Source organism: Eurytemora carolleeae, unplaced genomic scaffold (assembly GCF_000591075.1).
Source record: "Eurytemora carolleeae unplaced genomic scaffold, Eaff_2.0 scaffold1436, whole genome shotgun sequence".
In the NCBI taxonomy this organism is placed as follows: domain Eukaryota; kingdom Metazoa; phylum Arthropoda; class Copepoda; order Calanoida; family Temoridae; genus Eurytemora; species Eurytemora carolleeae.
This window is the reverse complement of record NW_019397327.1, coordinates 2,784-29,169: the sequence shown is the minus strand read 5'-3', so window position 1 is coordinate 29,169 and position 26,386 is coordinate 2,784. Positions and strand designations below refer to the sequence as shown.

The following is a 26,386-nucleotide window of genomic DNA, read 5'->3' as shown; positions in this document are numbered from 1 at the left end:
TTCCTCTCTATATAAGGAGTTTAAAACAACATTCAGAGGAAAATGCCGCAAACATTCTTAAAGCGAAACTTGAAACTAAAAAACGTAATATATTTCTAGCACTTAGTGTGGCATATTTATTGATTTATTTTCGAAACTAAGGAGCAATAAAGAAAGCTTTAACAATATTGTACACCATAGGGCCATTAAAAGAGGTCAATATGGTCTTATTTCTAAGAAATATACGATTTAATTTTATGCTTTTTTGGGCTGATTACTTTTTGAGGTGGTGGAGATTACCAATTGAGGAGCGCGCTTGCCGCAAAACAGATTTGGGTGGCGGTGATTACTATTTGAGGAACTCTGGACTCCCTCCCTCTACTGAGGCATGCACATATGAAGTTGCTTTAACTTGCTTAAATTATTTACTATATTTAGAAAACGGAATTGCAATTTGAACACACAACATGCAAGATGAATAACTAGACTTCATTTTTTAACAAATGTTGATTTGAGTCTTGCCTCTGATGGCTGAAATACAACTGATGAATAAATGTAACATGTTACATGAACAAAGCATGCAGTTTAGCACAACACTTACAGGGGTGAACACTACCAATTGAACAAAACAAATTACAAAGATCATCAAAATAAGATACTTTTGTATGAAAATTATCAAAATTGTAACATATCATAATATCTGTACTGATTACACTTTTATAATTCCTTTTCCTGACCCAAAAAAATTTTAATACTTTGTATAACCAGTTTGTTTATTAAAACTGCACCCTGTATAATCATGTTTGTTTATTAAAACTGCACCCTGTATAATCATGTTTGTTTATTAAAAGTGCACCCTGTATAATCTTGTTTGTTTATTAATGAGCATGTTTGATAAGATTTTGTGTGTAAATAAATAGATATGTTAACAGTTTAGATAAAGAAATATATTCAACAATTTTAGAATGAAAACATTTCAATTCAAGAAAATCTCTATGAAACTTATGAACTGACAACTTTATCAATCAACATTCTTAAAATATGGACCATGAATAGAGATGTACTTAAAATATGGACCATGAATAGAGATGTACTTAAAATATGGACCATGAATAAAGATGAGGACGCACATTGCACGGGCAGCCGTAATACATTTGAATTTCCGAGCCGGGTCAACCATTCCGGTCCCAGTTTGTACTGTACCTAACTCTATGGACAGGACTAGCCGGTGCAACAAAGTTGACGCGGTCAGACTTTATGCTTCATATAGGCTGAATTTACTTTTACTAAACGGGCAGATTTGCGTGATTGATAACAACACACATTAAGAATTAGGAACGCACATTTATGACAGACATAGAAGATACGTATGCTGTATATACAGATAACGCACTGAATTTATAGTTAACAAGTTAAAAAATATTGTTAATAAATAACTGTATTTCAGTGTAACTGTATACTCCGGTTTATTGGAAATACCGGCCGGACTGTCCAATAAGCCTCTAGAGATAGCTTATACACTAAACAGTTAAGGATAGTTCGTTTTCATTTTTTTTTGAAAACGATCGTTTCGTTTTAACAATGAAACGACGAAGAAAAAACAAAAAACGAAACCGTCATTTTTAGAAAAAATATTTTTTTTAGTTTAAGTTCGTCTTTTCGTTAAATGAAAGTATAGGTAGTTTTTTATTTTTGACGATCGTTAACGAGGACCCTTCGTTAACGACCGTTAACGTCGACCTTTCTTAAACGATTGTTAGCGACCTTTTTACTTTTTTTTGATCGGAATACCCTTAGATCAGGAAAACCTTAGGTAAGAAAACATTCAGGAATTATTTATCTCGATAAAAAAAAATGTCCAGAAATAGATAAATCTAATGTATTTATGTTCACCTTGTAAAAACTGTTTATAAATAGATAAATCTAATGTATTTATGTTCACCTTGTAAAAACTGTTCATAAATAGATAAATCTAATGTATTTATGTTCACCTTGTAAAAACTGTTCATAAATAGATAAATCTAATGTATTTATGTTCACCTAGTAAAAACTGTTTATAAATAGATAAATCTAATGTATTTACGTTTACCTTGTAAAAACTGTTCATAAATAGATAAATCTAATGTATTTATGTTCACCTTGTAAAAACTGTTCGTAAATAGATAAATTTAATGGGTCTCTAAAAAACTGTATTGTGTTTGCCATATTATTAATTTTTAGACATTTTAAGAAGATATTTTAAGTGTCGAAAAATTGGAAAAAATTTGTAAGAAATTGAGGCCCTGGTATTAAATTTTTTTTTAAGAGACACCCTGTATGTTCGCACAGTGCACTGATTAATTGATAAAAACAGGCAACAAATGTAATTTGTCAATAACTTTTTATTTTGTTGATAATTAGTTTAAGATAATTAGTTTAAGATGTCGATATTTGGTGTTTAAATTATTTAGTTGTAAAATTAATTATAATCTAGAATGCAAGAATTGTGACTGACTATTTCAGCATTAAAGCTGTATTTCTATCTTTCAGCATTATAGCTGTATTTCTATATTTCAGCATGATATCTGTATTTCTATATTGCAGCATATATAACTGTATTTCTATATTTCTGCATGATTCAAAGAGAATAGAATACATATTAGAGGGGAATTTATTTGAAAAAATTGTAAAACGGCCATTTTGTTGTACTGTTTCCATACTGCAGGTGTACTTCACATATTTATGCTATATATATATGGAATATCATTTTATAGAAAATCTAAAATTTATGTTAAAAGAAAACCAAATTATGAAATAGGCTGGTTTCATAATTGACCAATGATCATTTCACATAAACTCTATTCCTTTCACTTTACAAATGATGATTTTCCGTTATAACTATAAATCAAATGATGTTTTTTATTCACCTAATTCATTATAAAGTTTATTTAACAGCTTAAAAAAATTCGAAATCGAAATGAATAGTGAACATACTGTATCAATGTACTCTACTGCATATAATTTGTGAACATTTACATGATTTGTACACTTTGAACTCCCTTTCAGGCTGAAAGGGATTGAAAAAATTCATACCGAGAGATTCTTTAAATTCCCCTCTAATATATATTCTATTCTCTATAGGCATGATATCTGTATTTCTATATTTCAGCATTATAGCTATATTTTTTTACAACATGATAGCTGTATTTCTATATATTTAATTACGTCTATTAGTAATTAGTTAGAATCAGAACTCCCCTTTGATTACGGTAATTGTACCCTCGTTGAAATATTCGAGTTGAGATCTCACCCCAGTATAGGGTAGAGATTGATTAATAGATAGCCAATTTTTGTGTCCCTGTTTGGCATTTGGAGCCAGAGTAATAGCTTGTTTGATAGCTACTGAGATCGCGCTCAGTGATCGTGGCGTTGATATGGCATTTAGTGAATCATGTACTGTTTGACATTGAAAGCGGATAGGCTGTACTTGAATTGATACAGTTTATGACGAAGTTTTAAGAGTACGGCATTTACTACACTTTGTCTTTAAAATTCAGCATACGTTATATTTCACAGAATGCATGAATGACTACTAAAATCATTTAGATAATTGTACATAAATTCAAATTATTTGTTTTGGTACATTTTTGCATTACAAGAGAAAAGTAAGAAAATCTGGTGTAAACCCTAGCTTATAACAAATGATATGGAATGTTTTCCATAAACAAATTAACTGTCAAGTCCATAATATTTCATTTCAAATGTTGTATATTTGTATATATATATGTATACTAATTCATGTCCCACCCCCCCACCATAGCATGGTTATTCCACCACTGACCTTTCAACAGATACCATGCTTAAAGAAGGTTTCTTATGGTTTTGTGTATGTACAGTTCATGTACAGCTAGTATGCTGTCTAGGAGTAAAGTATGAAATTGTCACAAAAGACAGGTAGTGTTTGTACAACTACAAATATAGCTCTTTCAGCTTTTTTTGATTTCTAACATATTTTAAATGTGAAGTTCTAGATATTGCGTTTGAACTTCACCCCCCAAAATAGTGTAATTAAATTCTTGTGTTTCTAGTATTTTTGAGAAATCTTAAAGATATTCTAAAATTCTAGAAATTCTTTAAAATATGCTATTGTTGCAGATTAAAGAAAGTGTATGTAAAAAATAGGAAATGAATGAATTGAATTAAGTTCATTTATATTTCTGTTCGATGTTTCTGTAACAGGGAATTTCTATCCGATGTTTCTGTAACAGGGAATTTCTAGCCATTGCTATGTAATAGGGAATTTCTAACTGATGTTCTGTAACAGGGAATTTCTATCCAATGTTCTGTAACAGGGAATTTCTATCCTATGTTTCTGTAACAGGGAATTTCTATCCGATGTTTCTGTAGCAGCAAATTTCTATCCAATGTTCTGTAACAGAGAATTTCTATCCGATGTTCTGTAACTCGGAATTTCTATCCGATGTTTCTGTAACAGAAAATTTCTATCCGATGTTCTGTTACAGGGAATTTCTATCCAATGTTTTTGTGACAAGGAATAGTTTCCCAAAAAGTCCAATTGAAACATACAAACAAGTACGCTCGTCTTGGACTTGACAGTAAATAAAAAAGAATAAATATTTAACAGTAAAAATGATTTCGTGGCGATTGTTGAAGCCCTTTATCAAATTCCTGAAATTAAAAGTCTTTTTCTACGTAAGAGTGGCTTAGTGGGCACTATAATCCCAGTAGGTATAAAATGCCCCATTTAAAAAAGAGAAGTATGTGCTGTCAAGTACTTAGGTTGTGAGATTTATCAACTAAATAAATTGGAAAACTAAATTTGGGGGAAAATAATATCTTTAATCTTTAAATCGTGGTATTGACGGCAGTGAAATATGAAATCCGAAATGAGAAAATAAAACTTAAACTTTTCATATATACAGAACTCCAGGTATACATACTTACACAGAACTCCAGTTATACAGAGTTATACAAATATACACAGAACTCCAGGTATACAGGTATACAGATATACACAGAACTCCAGGTATACAGGTATACAGATATACACAGAACTTCAGGTATACAGGTATACAGATATACACAGAATTTTAAATTTTAAATTTTATTTTCTCATTTTGAATTTCCAATCATACGGTTAAAATATAAAAGTTGAAATCTTATTTTTTGAATTGAAATTTGAATCTCAGGGCCACAGTTTTAATGTATCTACTTTTAAAAAAAAAGGCATTTTAAAATCTGAAAAGTCTCACGAAAGGGTGCAAAATCTAGTTCTCATTACTGTTTAAATTTATATATAAAAAGTTCGCTTAAAATAGGCCATTCTATATAAACACCTATAATTCAGCCCCCCATGTCTGTTGCATAAAACGAATTGGGTTAATTTATTAAATTTACCTGTCAATAACGTTTAGAGGAAGAGAATGAAAGTTGAACTTGTTTGTACAAACCTTCCTCTTCCTAATTAAAACTTCCTTTGCCCTAATCAATCTTATTAACCAAGTTGGTTTAAACTTTCTTATAATGCAACCCTAGCAGGTTTATATAAAATTAGAAAAGGACAAAAACATGTTTTTAAAAGAATTTGATTAACGTTTATAATCGTTTATTTATAATTCAAGTAGCTCCAATTTTGGTATATAGAATGTTTTTTTTTTATCATTATTTTCCATTTTTTCATTTTTTCAAAGAGTATTAAAGGCCGGTACAGACCGGCTATGTAAGGTAGTTAAACTGAGTATGCAGTGTTGTGGACAAATTCTTTAGGATTCATTTAACTGAGACATATAAAACTTTTCCACGATATATAATTACCGAGTTTGAGTGCAAAGTTAACGTTCAAAACCATGAATTTGGGTGGGTACGTTTTCAGAATCGGTTTTTTTAAATAATGAAATAACGACGACGAAAAATAGGGTAAAAATTATACAGTAAACTAATTAGATGGTTAGGAACATATTTCTCAAAAGAAATTTGTCAATAAATCAATGCTAGTATCAATTATTTCGTTTTCATCATTATACTGAATTTCTTATTTTCTTTCAATTTATTCGCAGATTTCTACAATTTCATCAAATGTCGTCTTTTCAATAATAATTCCAGAAAATCTTCAGAAAATCTTTGTGAATAATGAGAAACTAGAATAATAATAAAATAGAAATTAATAATTGAACAAGATTACTTATTTTCGATGATTAGATTAATTTTTATTTTCTCAACCTGTTCCTAAACAACTAATTAGTTCACTGTAAAATTTTGCAGTCGTTATTTAATGATTTAAAAAAAATAATTCTGAAAACGTATCCACCCAAAAGTACGATTTTGAACGTTGACTTTGCGCTCAAACTCAGGATTTACAGATCTTTAAAAAGTTTTATATGTCTCAAGTGAATCCTAAAGTGAGTCCACAACACTACATACTCTGTTCAATTACTTTACATAGCCGGTCTGTTCCTTTAAATATATCTTTATAATTTACACCGTAGAGATAGTGTACCAAAAATAAAAAAGATTTCCCTTGTAAAAAAATATTTGAAAATATTTTAGCGAATATCTTATGAACAAGGTAACATTTAGAGTTTAAATTCATGTTAAAATAAAGTTTATCATGGCTATGCAGGAGTAAAAACAGGGTGTCCCAAAAACATGGGAATTGAGTGAAGAATTCAAAATCGTCTTCGCTGAGCATTAGCGTTTTAATTCTTATTTTTAATGGTCATAGTAATATTTCGTCTGCCAGAGTAAATTTTCTCTGAAGTCTTATTCTTTGTGGGTAACCCTGTATCTGAATTTTAGTATTGTCTCACCTAGGATGCCTGCTTCGTCTGAGTTGGTAGGCCGACCATTGAAAACTAATGTACAGTGTGCTGCAGCCTGCACTATTGTACAGACCTCAAAGTAAGAAAACTAATGTACAGTGTGCTGCAGCCTGCACTATTGTACATACCTCAAAGTAAGAAAACTAATGTACAGTGTGATGCTGCCTGCACTAAAACTAATGTACAGTGTGCTGCAGCCTGCACTATTGTACAGACCTCAAAGTAAGAAAACTAATGTACAGTGTGCTGCAGCCTGCACTATTGTACATACCTCAAAGTAAGAAAACTAATGTACAGTGTGATGCTGCCTGCACTATTGTACAGACCTCAAAGTAAGAAAACTAATGTGCAGTGTGCTGTAGCCTGCACTATTGTACAGACCTCAAAGTAAGAAAACTAATGTACAGTATGATGCAGCCTGCACTATTGTACAAACCTCAAAGTAAGAGAAACTAATGTGCAGTGTGATGCAGCCTGCACTACTTTACAGGCTTCAAAGTAAGAAAACAATGTACAGTGTGCTGCAGCCTGCACTATTGTAGAGACTTCAAAGTAAGAAAACAATTTACAGTGTGCTGCAGCCTGCACTATTGTACATACTTCAAAGTAAGAAAACAATGTGCAGTGTGCTGTAGCCTGCACTATTGTACATACTTCAAAGTAAAAAAAACTAATGTACAGTGTGCTGCAGCCTGCACTATTGTACAAAGTTCGTAAAATGATGAATGTATTATAAACGAAGAACACGTTTTCTGTGGCTTCATTTTGATCAATGTTTACAGCATTTTTAGGGTTTTACAAAACAAAATATCTGACCCTTTGAATTTCATTTTATAATAAAAATAAACAAAAGAAACTGAAATTTTTTTATTTTTTTTAAATTATTTTAAAAAAAACTTCCACGCTCTTGCTATTTTAATAATATACAGTGGTAGGCGATGATATCAATACATGAAGACGACTTTTTTTACAAGTTTGGATTGTTGACAAGCTTTTTTCGAATTACAAGTTTACAAATAATCAAAGAGATGCTTTTTGATTGACATCTTCTCTTAACTTCTATGCATGTGTATCCGAGCTGTTTAACAGATTGTTTTAAATCAAAATTTAAATCGACAGTCGACTTCACTGTATTTATATAATCGCTTACTACTTTGTCAGGAATTGCGTTGGCATCTCTTACAGGGAAACTACTGGAGAATGCTGGATCATTAAACTTCAGGTTAATATCTAATTCTATAGAAAAAACTTATGAAGAAAAAATTCCTCAGAGATTCGACAAATCGCCTAAATCAAATTCCTTGCCAGGGAAGAAAAAAATCCTGTCTTTGAAAGGTTAACTTAAGAAATGAATAGACCAGGAACCACCATATCTCATGTGTCAAATCTGTGTACTGGTGTGGGAGGAGATCAAAAGAAAGCATTATTTTTGAGGGAAAAGGGCCCAAGGGGTGGAATAAAAATATATTGCTATTGTATTATATTGACCAAAAAGCCAAAAATCATAAGTATTCGCTCTACACGCAAATCTGCCCCTTTAGTAAAAGTAAATTCAGTTTATATGAAGCATAAAGTCTGACCGCGTCAGCCTTGTTGCATCGGCTAGTCCTGTCTATAGAGTTAGGTACAGTACAAACTGGGACCGGAAAAGTTGACCCGGCTCGTAAACTCAAATGTACTACGGCTGCTCGTGTCTAACTTGATATATTAAATTGTTTTTTGTTGGACTGTATAATCACATAAGAGCTTTATTCCTTTCCCTTCAACTTCTGTGGGGGCACTGGATTTGTTAATATTCCTCCCACAGTGCACAGTACATAATATGCGTATATCTGAGTTGGGCGTTCCTCTATATAGTTCCTTGGGTTAAATATTCATCTTACTTTCTGGTAAGGGTGAATTTCACTTTCCAGAATTTATAATATTAGGATATATGTATTTGTAACAATCTAAATTAAAAAGTTTTATTAAGGCTAAAACTTTTAAAGGTTGATGGGACGGTAAAAATATGCAATCCTTCGGTTATAAAATATTGTTCTACAGGGTGGTCCAGTAAGGTTTTCTTTGATTTAAAAAAATATATCTCAGCTATAATAAAAAGATTCTAGAATTGCAAGCCCCTCGTAGAATTGAGTCTAACTAAAGCGTAGGACATCTAGGTGTTAGATTGAATTAATTATTAAATTCTTGGAAAAGGTGAAACATGAATATTCAATGAGTAAAATATATTCTAGTTTCCTAGAATTCACTAAATTTTCGTATTTTATTCTCTGTTTCATTAGATTTTAAACTTTCGCACATAATAAAAAAAGTATTTAACGTGTTAAATGTTTGATGGAACCAATACAACTGTGGACAGAGAAGACGACATTATCAAGCAACATTTTGTCTATTTTATTTTTATGCTGTTATAAAGTAAATAATTTTACCAGTTCCTAAACGGATCTACGTACATTGTACAGTGTACAGTTTACAGTTTAATTTCTGTGTCAGTTAGACTATAACTTCAGTCTATATGAATTTTTTTAAAACTAAAAAACAATTCTTACCTTTTAACTTCGTTTCTTGAGATACAAAAATGTGCAAATTTAATAAAATTTAGATTTTATTTTTTTATCTAAATGCGTCTTGTGAATTCGTTTTTCTTTAGCAACACTCTAAACTGCAAAACTTTAAAAGTATGGCAACGAGTCCATTAAAAAAAATGTTTAACTTGTGACAAACCACAGCCAGTTTTTAATTAATAAAGCAAAATCTGAACTTTGTTTAAAATCTTGATCTCCATAGCATACAGATCTTCGGATTAAATTAATTCCTCTCCAATTCCCCTTAATGATCATACCCTGAAACAAAATTTTAATTGAGGATCAAGCATAGGTCTTCAAATTAATAGTGTCTACATTGGATATCGAGATCAAGTGTTTCAGATTAATAATATCCTCACAAAAGTTCCAATCTCTAGACAAAAGAACTGAGTTTTTTTTCTTACAAATCCAAATTTTCTAATTCCTATATGTCTGCAGCCTAATGGTGTTAACCATTCATATTTCAAACTTTAACTATTTGATGTAACAAAATTCATAATTTGAAATATATAATTTGAATTTTGAAAAAATGGCATTGCATAGATAAAGGAATTAAAAAGTCAGAATTTGTGGCGAAAACTCAATTCCTTCTTGCGTTTTTGTAGACAATAGATTTAACTCCTGACTCCCTCAGTTAGTTTTCTAATGTCCAACTTCGCTCATTGGATTTATGGCATCTATATATCTAGTATATACTCTATTCTTTAATGGGAACCGTACATATTAAGATTTTGTAAAGCTTTCCATTTAAGATGCAAAACACCTTTTAGTGAGAAAATTATGGTTCACCTCAAATTGATTCTAGTACAATAGATGGCAACGTAGAATTTGTACACTCTCAGTACAGTTGTATTCTGACGTCACAAGTGTCAATTCAATTTTTGTGTCCGACAAAATTATTAATAATAGTGATAATTTTAGAAAAAATGCTTCAGTAAAATAAGTGCAATGTATGTGTTCTTTATTTTCTGTTTTCACACTTTTTAAATAATCTTGGAAAACATGTCAACTAATAAGAGAAAATTTCGTTTTGCATGTTATATTTGACACTTGTGACGTCGTATATAATTAGTCCATTTCTTTGTGGCCACCCAGTTTAGGTTCACCTAGTCTATCAGATCTCACTAAATTAACTTTGCGCTAAAGTCAGATCTTTGTGCTGTAAATCTTAGGTGTAAGCATTGATCCCCATCTTTTGCAGACCTTCGATATCCCGTTTTGGTGATAACCCCGCGGGGCCAGGAATAAGTAAAATAAAGGGATCATGTTAAAGTGCACACATTGGATATCGATAGCAAGCGTAAAAGGTTAAGGATACTCCACACTAAAGTTCCCAACTCAGGATACTTCATTCACATAGATTCAGCCTGCTTATAAACAGTCTCAGCAATTTTCAGACAGGGTCGACTTTAAAATTTCGCAACGCCATGTTCTAGATTTTACCGCTCACATCTCATTTAAGCTTTTCACGTAGCCATTTACATGTACATTTTTGCACACTAAAGTAATTGTTGTTTGATTTTTAAGAAGCAAAATTCTCATCGATTTTTGTTTATGATCGTTAGACCTTTAAAGCACAGTGCATTGCTCCACCCATCTTTCCAAATCCAATATCCTTGAAACACCAAATACATTCTAGGATATTCCCAATATGGTGACTGTAGCTGGAACCAAGACATATCTAAACTCAAACTACAGTTGTTTGGACAGGTGTCCGGTAATATTTATAATTACTGCCTACAGGGTTACCCATAAAATAATAAGTCTTTAATGACGACCTGAAACCTTTTGTTTGCAGATAGTAGTTTAATGGGTCAGCCTCAAAGGTTACATCGATTTAAATGTTAAAATTTGGACTTTGTTTTACATACAGTCTTTTAATGGTTCCAAATAGTGGTGAGACTTTTTATGACGACGACCTGTAAAATTTTAGTTACTGCTTTTTAAACTTTGTGCCTTAATTTTAATGGCATATTAGAAGATTAAACAAATAAAGAAAAAAAATTATAGTTGCAGTGAACTATGATTAGGACTGAATTAATTCTGTTCAGTTGTCGGAGAAGTCTCTTTGTCGGTAACCCTGTATGATACAATACAATGATATATCTTGCAATATTTATGTGTTCCGAATTCCTTTATGCAGGAGTAATGTGGGAGGAATCTATCTTAACATAAAGAGACAGGGGGGTTAAATTTGAACAGATTAATTATTTCTCTAATAACATGGCCTTACAGAATTATCAATAATATTCTTTTCATCATTTAAGACGGAGAACGGTGAGGAAGGTACTTGCTTGAAAAATCGATGTACGTATTGTGACAATGTTTATAAAGTTCAGGTAACTTGAAAAGAGTGTTTATTTTTTTCTCATGTTTTTTTAATGCAATATAAAACTTTGAAAATTATATTAATATTTTCCGTTCGTTTTAAAAGATATCGTTATTTTTATCTTTCGTTCGGGTTGTTTCATAAACAGTTTAGTTTGTTTGTTGATGATTTGTAAATTAACGTTTTTTTCCGTTCTCTCAGAGAACTTTTTGATAAACGCCGAATTTAACAAAACATTACTGACCAATCTGTATATTTAGGACTCCCTGACTAATCTGTATATTTAGGACTCCCTGACCAATCTTTATATTTAGGACTCCCTGACCAATCTGTATATTTGGAACTCCCTGACCAATCTATATATTAAGGACTCCCTGAAAAATCTGTATATTTAGGACTCCCTTACCAATCTGTATATTTAGGTCTCTAACCAATCTGTATATTTAGGACTCCCTGACCAATCTGTATATTTAGGACTCCCTGACTAATCTGTATATTTAGGACTCCCTGACCAGGCTGTATATTTAGGACTCCCTGACCAATCTATATATTAAGGACTCCCTGACCAATCTGTATATTTAGGACTCCCTGACCGATCTGTATATTTAGGACTCCCTAACCAATCTGTCTATTTAGGACTCCCTGACGAAACAGCCTCTTTGTACTTTTGAACGAAATTTTTACAGCCAAGGTAAATTAATACTTATTTTTAGTTTAATCTCTGAAAAAAAAGTTTCTTTTTGAAAAATCTTTAATTTTTGAGTTGCAAGGACTATAAAAATAATTCCATTCGAACTTGTATCGATAGAGCGGCATTCCAGATTAATTCAGGTACACTTGAAAATATTTAATTCAGATAATTTCTCCATTGTTTCATAATTGCTAGAAATACGCATGTCATAGAGTAAACATAAATAATTCATTTTTGATCACAAAAAAGTGTTTAATTGAACTCGGGCATGTCCCTCTATAAATGAACTAAACTCTACAGTTCCTTGAAATTAAAACTGTTTAGGGACTTCCAAGAGAAATCAGCAGTCTCCCCTTGGATGGTATTTCATTAATAAAAAGTAAGCATAGAGTCATTTATTTATTAAACCAAGACAATAGAGCGAACTTTGTTAAACACAATATACAAATATACATTCTAAATGTTAAATATGGAGTTTTTTTCTACGTTATTTAATAGTTTAATGAGGAGAAATCACTGTTCTATAGTACCTATTGGTCAATTTCAAACACAAAGTTGGGAGACACAATAGGAGAAATCTCCTATTGTTTGTGCAGTAAATATTAGGGTTAGGAATGTTGTGTAAACTGCCTTGCTTCCAATGTAATGCCTGAAATGTTGATAATCAGATAAACTCCAAACAAGTTTAATTGGAAACTTAAGCAGCAGTCATGAAGCTATTGGTAGCAGTCCTGAAGCTTCTGGAAACAGTCATAAAGTTTATGATAGCAGTTCTGAAGCATTGTAGTAGTCTTGAAGCTTCTAGCAGCCGTCCTGGTGCGTCTGATTGAAGCCCTAAAACTTCTGGTAGTAGTCATCAAGCTGTTGGTTTGTAGTCATGATGCTTATTGTTCTACGAGTGGATCCGTTGATGAGCTTTTCAAGATTAAAAGAAATCTTGATTTGTTAGAACTATGAAATTTTGATGAGTAAAGGGAAACAAGGAACAATTACCTATTTTATGGGTATTAAACTAGCTAGGAACCTGAAAAATAGAAGAAAATTTTAAGATTATCAATACTTGTTAAGTATTGTCAAAAAGTTGCAGCAAGCGAAGAAAAGCAGGTTCTAAAAGATGTTTCTGGGGAGTCAAGTCTCCTAAAAAGAAGGGAAGAGATTGGTCTTTGATAAAGGCTACATTGTGCTCAAGGAAGGGTCGTGGAGGAGAACGAAGGTAGAGGTCGGCGTCACTCTATAGAGGGTAAGCATTGGGCAAACGAGGTATCCCTGCTCTGGATAATAATCTGGATAATAATCAAACTATGAATTCTGTTGGAGCGAATAGTCAAAGTTTGAAATATGATAGGTTTACATCATCAAGATGCAAAAATATAGGGATTAGAAAATTTAAGTTTAAGATTTTAAAATTATCTTAAATTTAGATTTTTAGATAACTAATTTCAACTACAGTCAACTACCCATCTTTTAATCCTTGCCATCCTTGCAATTTACGGACAAACTTATTTCATAAATTTTTCGCAAACCAAGGCTGACTTGCACAATTATTACGATTGTGCGCATAACACTCCCTGTTAAAACTTTGAATGTGATTAAAGTTGGAAAAAGTTGTTGTTAATATATGTTCTTTGTTACTTGGTGTCACTAAATAAACTGTAAAAATTCAACCTAAGTTATGTTTTCTTGTTGTAAACGGATTTTATTGGAAACTAAACATTATTACGAAGTTGCACTTTACTCTAATCTTTTAAGCTTTAAATGTAATATAACACGTAAATTATACGTAATAATTGTATACTTAACCTACCGGAAATATAATGTATCAATAAGATGCTAAAATTTAATAAGTTTTTCATTTTTAAGATTTATTTTAGATTTGCTCAATCTGGATTTACATTTGATTCACGTTGTACAGAGAGTTCATCATGTACATTTATATTCTCCTCTACTCCTCCACCTTCAACCATATACTTGTACTGGATCCAGGTATGTACACTGTATAAAGTACATTTTATGTACATTTATATTCTCCTCTTCTCCTCCCCCTTCAACCATTTAATTGTACTGGATCCAGGTATGTACAGAGTACACTGTATACTGTACAGTTTATGGACATGTATATTCTCCACTACTGCTCCCCCTTCAACCATACACTGGTATGTTTATGATTTTTATTCTCCTCTATTCCTCCCCAATCAATCATTTACTTGTACAGGAACAAGGTATTTGCACTGTATAATTTACAGTGTACAGTTCATGTACATATATATTCTCTCTATTGCATCCTTTTTACCATATATTTGTACTGGACTAAGGTCTGTGTCTGCTATATTGCGAATTCCTGAATTTTTGCACAATTTTATGTGAGAACATTTAATGTTTACTTTGTTTTGTAGGAAAAATCTTATAATTAGTCGTCTCAAACTCTAATTTATTCATCTCTTTCGTATAAACCCTTGATAATTTAAACTTGAAATCTTTGATCCGACATATTTGAATATAAAAATTTCTATATTTATATCTTTGCAATCTGAAGGTGTAAACTTTTGATATTTCAAACTTAGATAATGTAATCTAACAGAATTCACAGTTTGAAATATTGGGTTGCAAAGTCATAGGAATTAGACCATCGTTTTTGGCAAAGACTTAAATCCTTATGCAAGAATTTGTAAAAAAATGATGAATTGTTCTTTTTCTTCTTGGAATTAAATTCCGATGATCATGTGGATCTCTTAAGCAATCCATCTATTCTGTTTTCTGGTTTTGCCCTTTTACCAGTAGAGTATTATTTTAGCTCTTTGTTTTCTCTACATCTTTGTTTTCTCCACATCTTTGATGTTTAAACCAACATTTCTCAAAGGAATCCAATTTAACCTTTATCAAGTTAAAAGATGGATTTCTCATAGAATCTGGTCCAAACCAATAAATGTTCGCAAAATAATAAGTATTCTTTTCTTCATTCTAAAGTAGTGATAACTGTAGAATAGGAAGTGCATTTGATGTTGTTACAAATTAAATAGCTTATATAGTTTCTAACATATTAAACCCCTTATTAAGTTAAATGGGTTAGTGTGCCTCATGTTTATTGGACTATTTAAAATTATAACTTGAGTCTAACAGTCGACTTCCTATTTTAGAGTTTTCTGGTTATTACTGTAGCTTCTGGGATTTATTTTCAAAATCTGTAAAGTACATAATTAAATATATTTAGCTAAATTATTACTTATGGCAGGTTTACTTATAATAGAGTATTTCTGGCAAAAATCCTCCTTCCTTAATTACTCTTCTATTTTTATTTAAGTAGTTTTTAAAATGCAGAAAAAGAATAATCATCATTGCAAATTAGACAGAAGGAGAAGGTTAAACTCATGCGACATTTCTTTTACGACTTTGTGACTCCTGTCTCCTCTAATTTTTTTATTTGTAAAAGTATGAAGATAGAAATTTAATAATGGAGACCGAATCTTATTAATTTGAGCTACATCGCTAAACTGCCTATACTGCCGGTTCAAATTTAAAATATGGACTTGATGTTAACCATTCAAAAAAGATTTGAATGGGTTATTGAAATTTGAACTGGGCCGTGGGTAGTTTAGTAGAGAAGTACAATTCACTTTAGTTTGGCGTTTTAGAAACCGTATAATCTACCACACCGCCTTGTCCACTGTGTAGCTGGATAAAAATTAAGCGAGTTCTCTCTTCATGGGAATGTTCAATGTACCTTGTACAGTGTACAATGTATATCAATTTTACAAGGTTTTGGGCAAAGAGAATAGAATATACAGGGTGTCCCACATCAAATTAGACCACGTCAATGGGTCTAAATTACTATTTAGGGAACAAATCAGAAAATTTAAGAAGAATGAATCATTTTGAAAAATTTAATAAGGCTAATAGAAATTTTTTCTTGCAGAAAATGCTAGATTTTTCGAGTATTATATGTGTATTTTGGCGTTAAAGATTGGAGAAAGTCTAATATGATATGGGACGCTCTGTATATTAGAGAGGAATTTAATAGAAAAAAGTGGAAGACGGCCATTTTGTTGTACTGTTTCCATACTGCAGGTTTACTTCACATATTTGCGCTGTATAACCTTTTGAGCCCTGGAATATCATTTTATAAAAAATCTAAAATTAATATTAAAAGAAAACCATATTATGAAATAGGCTGGTTTCATAATTGACCAACGATCATTTCACATAGACTCTATGCCTTTACTTTAAAAACGATGATTTTCCGCTATAACTATCAATCAATTGATGTTTTTTATTCACCTAATTCATTTTATAACGTTTATTTAACAGCTTTATAAAATTCGAAATTGAAATGGATAGTCTAGGGAACATACTGTATTAGTGTACTCTACTGCATATTATTTGTGGACATTTACATGATTTGTACACTTTGAACTCCCTTTCAGGCTGAAAGGGACTGACAAAATTTGATACCGAGGGATTGTCTAAATTCCACTCTAATATATATTCTATTCTGTTTGGTTTTGGGACTTTTTACTGGATCCAGAAGAATCTAAAATGATCCTTATATGTTAAGTTTATTTTGGTGTTTGTTTAACTTTTTAGAATTTTTTTGCATAATGAAAAGAAAGGAAACTTATAGAAAATAAAATTTCATTATATAGTAAATATCGATATTGAAATAAGATACATCACTAAAGTCAAAATTCCTTTAAAGTTTAAAAACGAACTGTAGGAAACAATGCCAATTTTGCGAACACCCCGTCTAATCTGTAGATTTATTTATCTGTGTGATGTGTGTAAGTTTTCATCATGTATTCTCTTATTAGATGAACAGAGATGTTTGGGATTTGAAAACTTTTAAAGTAAGATATTTTTCTTTTTTTCATCAGTTTTTATTTGATTTAAACTTTTCACTAGGATTCTCTGACTTTAACTTATAAACTAAAACACACGCTCAAAACAATTGTGTTTTTTAAACCCAGCTTTTTTAAACCATATTTTTGCTTTTATTGATCCATAAAGTGTGATATTCAAACTTAAGTCTTAAAAGGGCAATTATTGCAAAGGGTTAAACTAACCCGAATTCTGCTATTAATTCTATTACTATTAGCAAAAATGTTAATTAAAAAAGAGGGAGTCTCTTATACACAAAGGAGTAATCGATAGCACTCTGATGATTATGCTGTTTTTTGGAATTTTCCAAAGATACACATGATAAAATAGCTTCAGGACACTTCAGCTTGTTTTCTTATAGGTTCAGTATTCACCGGGCTTTTTAACAATTCTGCTGGATCAAGGAGAAACCTACAACATTCCAACATCAGGTTTTTATTAAAAACACACTTTGCATCTATAGTTTGATTGGGTGTCTGTTTGTTTGTCTGTTGGTGGCAAATAAACGTCAAATCGGGCCAACGTTTGTGTGGGTCCTCACATGACCCCGGGGAAGGTTTATGGATGATAAAAATTTTAAAAATTGGCCTCCAACAAAACTCGAGTTTCATTAGATTTTGAAAATCCACAAAATTTTTATATTTTATAAAATCCGCGAAATTTTTTAATTTTGTTTTACAATGTATACAAAGAGAAAATGTTCACAATTGAAATAGAAGATGGGCGCGAAGAGCTCTGAAAGCCTGGTTTCATAAAGTATTGTATATTCTCCACTTCTACATTTAGTTCACAATTGAAATAAATATCTTTAATATTTTATCTCCGGAGTTTGTATCCTTCTTATTCATTCATCCTCAATCAGAGCTGAACACTTTAGAATGAGATATCCTTAATCCCGATTACTTAATCTGAGTATCCAATGGACACACTTTTGATTTACTTCTCAATCCTCTCTTTTGGGATTCCACTACTGTATAAAAGTTACTTTTGATAATAATTACAGATATGATGCTATATCGATTGGACTAATATCCGATTCATCTGAAGTCAGCTGTTTACAAGCGGACTATTAGAGTATTTAAACTAATATAAATTTAATCATGTTAATATGAATTTACTAAAAACAAATTTCATCACATCTGAGGACTATAGTCATTTTAAACGTTGTCTTAATAAACATTAATCCAAAACTTACGTTCTTTCAATCGATCAATAGTTCAATTGATATGACACCATCAACACTTGAAATGCGCTAAAACTAAAAACAGGTTTTTCAAAAGTTTAAAAGCGCATTTAAACTTGACACGCTGATTGGTTGAATTTTAAACTTCTTTCAATTGGATATTGAATGCGTATTAACATAATCTCAGGTTTAGTAAAACCAGGAGTTTAAGCATTAATCTTTCTTTGATTAATCTCGATATTCACCATTCTAAAGTTTTCAGATCACGGTATATTAAACTTCTTTACAATAAGAATGAAACTATTTGAGCCATTTTTGATGAAAATGCTCAAATCCACATTGCACCAATTCTAGAATTTTCTTTGACACAATTTAATTTAATTTTCAAACTCAATCAGATGTTTGCTCTTTTGTGTATACTCAAATCACAAATGTAAGTCAAAAAAACAAATGAAAAATAAATCCTGATGGGTATCAAAATATTTGTCTTGAAACACTAAGTTCAGACACGTTAAATACGTAAAGATCCCTATAAATCTAAGCAAAATAAAAGTTTTAAAAAAAATGGAAAGAAATTTTGCCAGATTTTCAAAAAAATAAATAGTTTTTAGCCTTACAGAAAACCTTTTTGAAATATCGAAAAACGGACAAATAGACGGTATTTAGCGGCTCAAGGCGCATCTTTTGATACCCATCATGATTTTAAAAAATTTGAAAAATCGACCTTCATTTATTATATCAGTTTTTTTAAATCGTTCATTACTTTTCTTTAAAAATGTTACGTCAAATTGGCTAAATGTATAATATTTTGATGGTGCAATAATGATTTGACATTTTCGATGGAAGATTTTCATCCTTACAAGTTACAAGTTTACATTAAGAATTGCAAGTGCTTTGCGGAACTTTTTCTTCCAAAGCTTCTTTAACAGAGAGATCGCCTGATAGTTGATTTTACCTATTTACTCGTGAACAATAATTTAGCATATTTTGAAGGAAAATTTGCTAAATCTTAAAAACAAATATAAACCACACGGTTAGAAGAAATTATGAACAGAATATTATTTAAGAAGTCTGTTCATAATTTTGAACTAAATATTCGTCATTTGTAATTTTAAAATACTTTTAATATTTCAATCTTATATACAAAACGGTTCCGTTAGGGCTACGTCTCATAGAAACATTTTTCCCTGATTTTATATGGATTCTTCATAAAATGTTAAGATTCAGTTTACAGATTTTATGAATTTTTAAAAATAAGAATTTATTCTTATTTTATGAATGAAGATGTCAGCCAAAGGTGCAAAGTAAAATTTATTACAGAGAAGTATGATGAATCAAATCCTAGGGTTTTAAATCTTTTGAGATCATGTTAAATTAAAGTATCTTTATTGTCACGTTCAATTAAAGTATCTTTAGTGTCATGTTAAATTAAAGTATCTTTATTGTCATGTTAAATTAAACTATCTTTATTGTCACGTTCAATTAAAGTATCTTTAGATTGTCATGTTAAATTAAAGTATCTTAATTGTCACGTTAAATTAAAGTATCTTTATTGTCACGTTCAATTAAAGTATCTTTATTGTCATGTTTAATTAAAGTATCTTAATTGTCAAGTTAAATTAAAATATCTTTATTGTCATGTTAAATTAAAGTATCTTTATTGTCACGTTAAATTAAAGTATCTTTATTGTCATGTTAAATTAAAGTATCTTAATTGTCACGTTAATTTAAAGTATCTTTATTGTCATGTTTAATTAAAGTATCTTAATTGTCACGTTAAATTATAGTATCTTAATTTTCAAGTTAAATTAAATTATCTTTATTGTCATGTTAAATTAAAGTATCTTTATTGTCACGTTAAATTAAAGTATCTTTATTGTCATGTTCAATTAAAGTATCTTAATTGTCACGTTAAATTATAGTATCTTTATTGTCATGTTAAATTAAAGTATCTTTATGGTCACATTAAATTAAAGTATCTTTTTGTCATGTTAAATTAAAGTATCTTAATTGTCATGTTAAATTATAGTATCTTTATTGTCATGTTAAATTAAAGTATCTTTATTGTCATGTTAAATTAAAGTATCTTAATTGTCACATTAAATTATAGTATATTTATTGTCATGTTAAATTAAAGTATCTTTATGGTCACATTAAAATAAAGTATCTTTTTTTGCCACGTTAAATTAAAGTATCTTAATTGTCACGTTAAATTAAAGTATCTTTATTGTCATGTTAAATTAAAGTATCTTTATTTTTATGTTAAATTAAAGTATTTTTATTGTCACGTTAAATTAAAGTATCTTTATTGTCACGTTAAATTAAAGTATCATTATTTTCACGTAAAATTAAAGTATCATTATTGTCACGTTAAATTATAGTAATTTTTACGTTAGATTGAAATCTTGATCGTATACAATCATATTTTTGAGAAAATATTAATAATTGAATGTTATGAATTTCTAAAATGTGACCACAATGAGGAGCACAAGGTCACAAGTGTATGCAATAGATTAAAAATAAAGAAACAATAGTATATATTACATATTAAAAAATACTAGGTACAATGCATAATATTACTATACATAATTCAATAAAATGTAATGATAAGAAGTTTTGGAAACTTTGTTAGAATAGAAGATTATGTAGAGAACATAAAACTGTGGCTTAGGAAGACTTAGGTTTTGATTTTAAATAGTCCAATGAACATATAACACTACAATTATGCAGTGTACACGGACCCATTTCATTTAATACGTTGATTTCAAGCTTCAATTAACAAAGTTTTCTTTGGTGTTTAAAGCGCTGTTAATTTCTTAATATTTCTTAAATTCCATGCACATGAATTAAAATAAAAAAATTTCCCTTCGAAATTCTCAATTATTATATATAGCACAAAATCAAAAAGCTAAAAAAATATCATCAATGTAAACTTTTTATTTCTTTTAATTTGACTACTATTGTAAAGTTGTTGATTATTGTACACGCTAGATTTCTAGTGGATGGAGTCAAGAAACTAGATATTCAACCTTTTTATAATCTTGGCCGACCAGTTAACTGCAGGTACAGGCTGTTTATTTATGTTTAAGTAAATAGCCAAAAAACATTACATAATTGGAACAAAAAAGAAAAAGCTTGGACAACAATCGTTCCGCTTTGTTTTGGTCATCACTGTAGCACATCTCTATTATATAATCATTTTCAGGGGTCTCATTAACGAACATTGGTGTATGCCAGAACTGGGAATTTTCTTTCATAATGGTAATCCCATCTTAAGATACTAAATTTTCAAAAGCATGACAATTTTTATTAGTTCAATAACAATTTTTTATTAGTTCTGAAGAATAAAAAATATTCTGTTATTTAAACTCGTGTAAAACAAATGTAAAGCAGTTAAGTCAGCTTGACCTAAACTGAATTAAGCAATAAAATAAAGATATCTAAAAAAATTTTATGACATAAAGGCCTAATTTTGGAATAAATTTTAAAGACGAAAAAACCAAATTCTTCATCTTATATTAAAGAACTTATTTTATAACTAGTGAATGGGGTTGTTAAACCATCTTATGAATCCCGAGTTACTAAAGGTATTTGGAACTATGATCTAGAAATACAGTGTATGGATCCAGTATCATGTATAACTACTATATCCTCAGGTTATAAAAAAGCATTATTTATTACAAGACTAAGAATGTTTTGTGAACTTTAGATAACAAGTCCTCGAGGGGACAGTAATGTTATTTAATGTCACACTTTAAGTTTACAGGAACATGAAACGTACTCATCCAGTGATGTCACTAAAAATTGTTATTTAAGATAACATTCCGTTATCTATTAATTTATTACATTAGCTGTTAATTTAGTAAAGTTACTTTACCATCAGTATTGCTGTAACGTTTTTGCTAGTACATCACTTGGTTTGCAGGGACGGTTTTGACGAATTTTTTAAGGAACTTAAGTAGATTTACATTTCATGTACGAAAGGTATTGTCAAATCCGCGAAATTATATATAAAAAAAGTTTCCAGAGCTGAATCAATATTTAATGGAAAGAGGACGCCATGGTCTTCGGGACCATCTTTGAGTTTAGACTTATTTTTCATCCTAAATTTGACCCCCCCCCTGTAGTTTTTTTTACATAACTCAAAAAGTATTGGTCTGAGGCTGTTGAAATTTTCTGACTTTTCTTACATACCCAAAGCCCTCCCGTTAGGCCTAAAACCGGGCTTTAATACTAACTGCCTAAGTCCTCAGGCACACTGCCTGAATGACTGCTTTTGCCTGTAACAAACTAAATCTTTGTTTTGACCCACTTCCACTTGTCAGATTTTGATAAAATTTAGCTTTTTGGAAACCCTATGACTTAAGGAAACGGATTGCACAAGTTTTGCGAAAAAAAAATTGCAATTTTTTTGCAAACAACCGGTCAAAGGAAATTTGCACGTTTTTAGTTTTTCTTGATTAAAAATCAGGTTATTTAAAATTTTGCAAAAATTTTTGCATATTTGAAATGACATGGTCAAGGGCTTTTCAAAAATGTATAATTTTTCATTTTTAGGACAAATTTTTTTTGCAAACATTTTTACTATATAACTGGATTTTGCGATAAAAAATTCAATTTTTGCAAATTTGCAAATTTTTTTGCAGATTCTGAAAGTAGAGCACAAGATCTTTCTAATGATGTATCATTTGTCATATTTGGACATAATACATGGATTTAGAAGGGGGGGGGTCAAATTGACCCCACCCAGCATATCCTGGTTTTCAAGTACCCCAGGAGGGATAGGGTTAATTAGGCAAACAAACCCTTTAAATTTAAGTTTAAAAGCATTAGTTTTGTTTAATTTTTAGTGGATTATACCTCGGACACTCTTATGCTCGAAATATCAAATAAGGATCAGCAAGTCATATTAAGGTAAACACTAACCAGTAATTTTATTTCATTCAATTGGTATCGTATTGAAGTTTTTATCCTCATCCTAACTTGCAGAAATTAAGATCCAAATTGCACAATTTATTTAATCTTTTTCAGGCTGAAGAATAGAGCAGATCTTTCTTATACAGAAACTAGCGGAGGACAAACTACTTTAGGAATTGGATCAAAACCAGCAATTAATTATACTTTCAATTTAAGGTCTTGGCAAAAAATAAAACAATTTTGGTAGAATTTGGACGTTCAAAAATCAATGTAACCTTCAAATGATTCAACAATGATATTATGATTGCTTATTTATTGATTTAAAAACGTGTCCAGTGAATACAGGGCCTTGTGCTGGTGTAACACCAGATGCTACCATTGCAGTTATTAAATACTATGAAAAGGTGTTTTCCAGGGTTCAAACTTTCGACCCAGAAATATTTAAATATTTTATATTAAAACTTATTAATTTTTTAGCCGATCCAAGGGGACTGAGTTTTTGTCACAAACTCAGATTTTCTAATTCCTATGTCGTACTCATATAAACCTTTTATGTTTCAAACTATGAATTCTTTTAGAGCAAAAATCAATTCATTTGTTTATTGTGAACAATAAATATGGTGAATAAGTTTAACCTGAGATTGAATGTCCGAATGTTGGCTAAAAATGTAATAGAATAGTTTACTGGGTAATTAGTATTGAGCAGTGATTATAAGATAATCAGCAGGCATTGTACCTAGGACCTTTTACCTAGTACCTTGTACCTTGTACCTAGTACCTTGTACCTTGTACCTAGTACCTTGTACCTTGTACCTAGTACCTTGTACCTTGTACCTAGTACCTTTTATCTTGTACATGAATTGCACTTGAACAGATAACCTTGGCTACCCCCTGCGGAACTTCACCAAGGTACAAGGAGATTCTACATTTTGGAGTAACCATCAACGGGTAAGATATAATTATATCCTAAAGTGTTTACCTCTACCCCCCACCCACCCCCCGCACCCCCAAAAAAATATATGTGCTTTAGATGTTATATATTATATATACAGGGTGAGTAAAAAAAAGTGTGATAAACGGCATTTGGTAAATAATTGAACATTTTTGTACAACTCTTTTTTGAGATCTAGATATTTATTATCTCCGTACCGAGATCATTTCAATTGTACAAAATTGTTCACATATATTTAATACAACTATTTAACGATACTATTGTGTACATATATTCTTAAATTAAATAATAAAAAATCGTACGGATACATTTTATCGTTTTTTCCTTTCATTAGAAATTTTGATTTAGGGATACTTGGATCCTGCAAAACATACAATTTGAATAGTGCAAAAATGAAAGTGCATAGAATAAATTGCATATAGTTAGTCGGTGAAGAAGATTTAAGAATCGTCTGCATATAATTTGAGCATTTAATGTGGAAAATCAGATTGAGCAAGCATTCTAAAGTTTTTATGTAACAATGGTATACTGGCAATGTATGCAATATGGAAGAAACTACGACTGTACTGACGAAGAACATTGAAAGTTCGACGTAAGTATGGCATTCCATTAGTTAAACTATGTCGTCTTGATGCTAATTAGCCGACGTAATTATGGAAAACAAAATCAAGAAGTGTTAAATGTGAAAAAGCTTGTTGTAGAAGCATTTAGTTTCAAATGGAACAAAAACACATTATGCTTAAAAAACCAGACACACGTAGAACATTGGTTCTGCGCTACTGTCTAGGATATTGAATAGAGATTAGTGCTTAACCTCTTCATTTCTCTCAAATCATCAAGGTATAGCAGGGTATGGTGCACGTTTATTTTGTGCAAGGATTTTGAGATATCGATGTAGCTTAGTTATCTCCTCTTCTTGAGACATCATGATTTCATGGCGGTGAGGTTTGACGGTTCAGGAGGCGTTACAGTTTCCACAGACTGAATCAGTAAAAAAAATATCGTTAGTTTATTGTGAGAGAAAATTCAGGGTGTGAAGAAAGATTCAGATTTTTAAGCCGGAGTCTTCATAATTTTAGAGAAGAATAATATCGATAGAGATTTATTCATTACGACATTTTAATTATAGAGACTCGGTCTAACTGAGGGTTTTTATTTCTATATTCTTTATTCAACACTACGGACATAAAAAATCTTTCTTTTTAAACAAATTGGCATTTCTTTTTTGCAGTAGTAAAGTTTTATATCCGAAATGTTAAATTAAGTGGTAAAGGATGGAAAGAAGATCTTAAAACTTAGACAGATGCCATTGCATGCTCAACGTTTAAATTTTGTACAACTCTCATATAAGGATTTTTTCGATATTTTTTTTGGTACTCCAATGGCCCAAAAGCAAATCAGCGAACCTTTTTTCTCTTAAAATCAAAAGTGCAAAAGAGGAAATATGTGTATATATTATTTCTATCAAAGTCTAAAATTTTATGATTATTGAATCACCGAAAATTTGCAAAATTGCAAATAAGAAAATTCGCAATTTTTAAGTTCATATTCTAAAAATTTTTAAAAACTTTGAAGATATGCTAAATAAGTTTGATTGGTTGAAGGAAAACAGACTCCTGCAGGAAATTTTGCTTGAAAATCTTAAATATTGGAATCTTTACATCCTCTTTAAGTTCCTTTTTCTTATTATATTCTAAAATTATAAATATACGTCGTTCAGTTGAAAACTGAGGAGCAATTGAAAAACAACTTTTTCTAAAAATTTAGACAAGCACTGAAAATTGCGGATTTTTTGGAGCCATTGAAGCACCAAAAAAAAGAATTCCAAAAAATATTTTAAAAAAATACCATAAAGTGGAGTTGCACATAAAAAGGTTTAAATGATCAAAATTTCAAAAATTTGCCTCCATCAAAATTCGATTTTCATTTAATTTTTGAAAATTTTGAAAATTCATGAAATTTTTTGATGAAATCCGCGAATTGATTTTGTTTTGTTTTGCAGTGTTCACAAAAAGAACATTGTAACAATTGAATTGGAAGATATATATATATATAGTATACTG

General features: G+C 30.6%; 2 protein-coding genes across 3 annotated transcripts; both read left to right on the top strand.

The window, feature by feature from the left end:
- The first annotated feature begins 3,807 nt into the window (after window positions 1-3,807).
- On the top strand, window positions 3,808-17,777 carry LOC111713534 (uncharacterized). 2 transcript variants are annotated; one of them, XM_023488409.1, is made up of 10 exons: window positions 3,808-3,912; window positions 6,790-6,876; window positions 7,959-8,019; window positions 11,022-11,099; window positions 11,650-11,721; window positions 12,348-12,402; window positions 12,727-12,781; window positions 14,274-14,385; window positions 17,205-17,240; window positions 17,633-17,777. In XM_023488409.1, exons 1-10 carry the CDS (start codon window positions 3,815-3,817, stop codon window positions 17,711-17,713), a joined length of 735 nt encoding a protein of 244 aa, XP_023344177.1. In that variant the 5' UTR covers window positions 3,808-3,814; the 3' UTR covers window positions 17,714-17,777. The 2 variants fall into 2 exon arrangements, with proteins under 2 accessions (XP_023344177.1, XP_023344178.1); XM_023488410.1 differs by lacking the exons at window positions 3,808-3,912; window positions 6,790-6,876 and adding an exon at window positions 7,060-7,184.
- Window positions 17,778-20,932: 3,155 nt separating this feature from the next.
- LOC111713532 (uncharacterized) lies at window positions 20,933-23,618 on the top strand. Its single transcript, XM_023488404.1, has 6 exons — window positions 20,933-20,946; window positions 21,446-21,517; window positions 21,660-21,715; window positions 21,997-22,110; window positions 23,305-23,368; window positions 23,486-23,618. The coding sequence occupies exons 1-6, from the start codon at window positions 20,933-20,935 to the stop codon at window positions 23,616-23,618; spliced, it is 453 nt and encodes a 150-aa protein (XP_023344172.1).
- Window positions 23,619-26,386: the final 2,768 nt, after the last annotated feature.

What these genes read in the sequence shown, in the direction of transcription:
- LOC111713534 (XM_023488409.1), top strand. Translation starts at nt 3,815, where the DNA reads ATGCTTAAAGAAGGTTTCTTATGGTTTTGTGTATGTACAGTTCATGTA. An exon ending in GCTGGATCATTAAACTTCAG is followed by an intron (nt 8,020 to 11,021) that starts GTTAATATCTAA and finishes AATACATTCTAG; the next exon opens with GATATTCCCAATATGGTGAC. An exon ending in TGGTATTTCATTAATAAAAA is followed by an intron (nt 12,782 to 14,273) that starts GTAAGCATAGAG and finishes GATTTATTTTAG; the next exon opens with ATTTGCTCAATCTGGATTTA.
- LOC111713532 (XM_023488404.1), top strand. An exon ending in GGGAATTTTCTTTCATAATG is followed by an intron (nt 21,716 to 21,996) that starts GTAATCCCATCT and finishes TTTTATAACTAG; the next exon opens with TGAATGGGGTTGTTAAACCA. An exon ending in TATAACTACTATATCCTCAG is followed by an intron (nt 22,111 to 23,304) that starts GTTATAAAAAAG and finishes TTTAATTTTTAG; the next exon opens with TGGATTATACCTCGGACACT.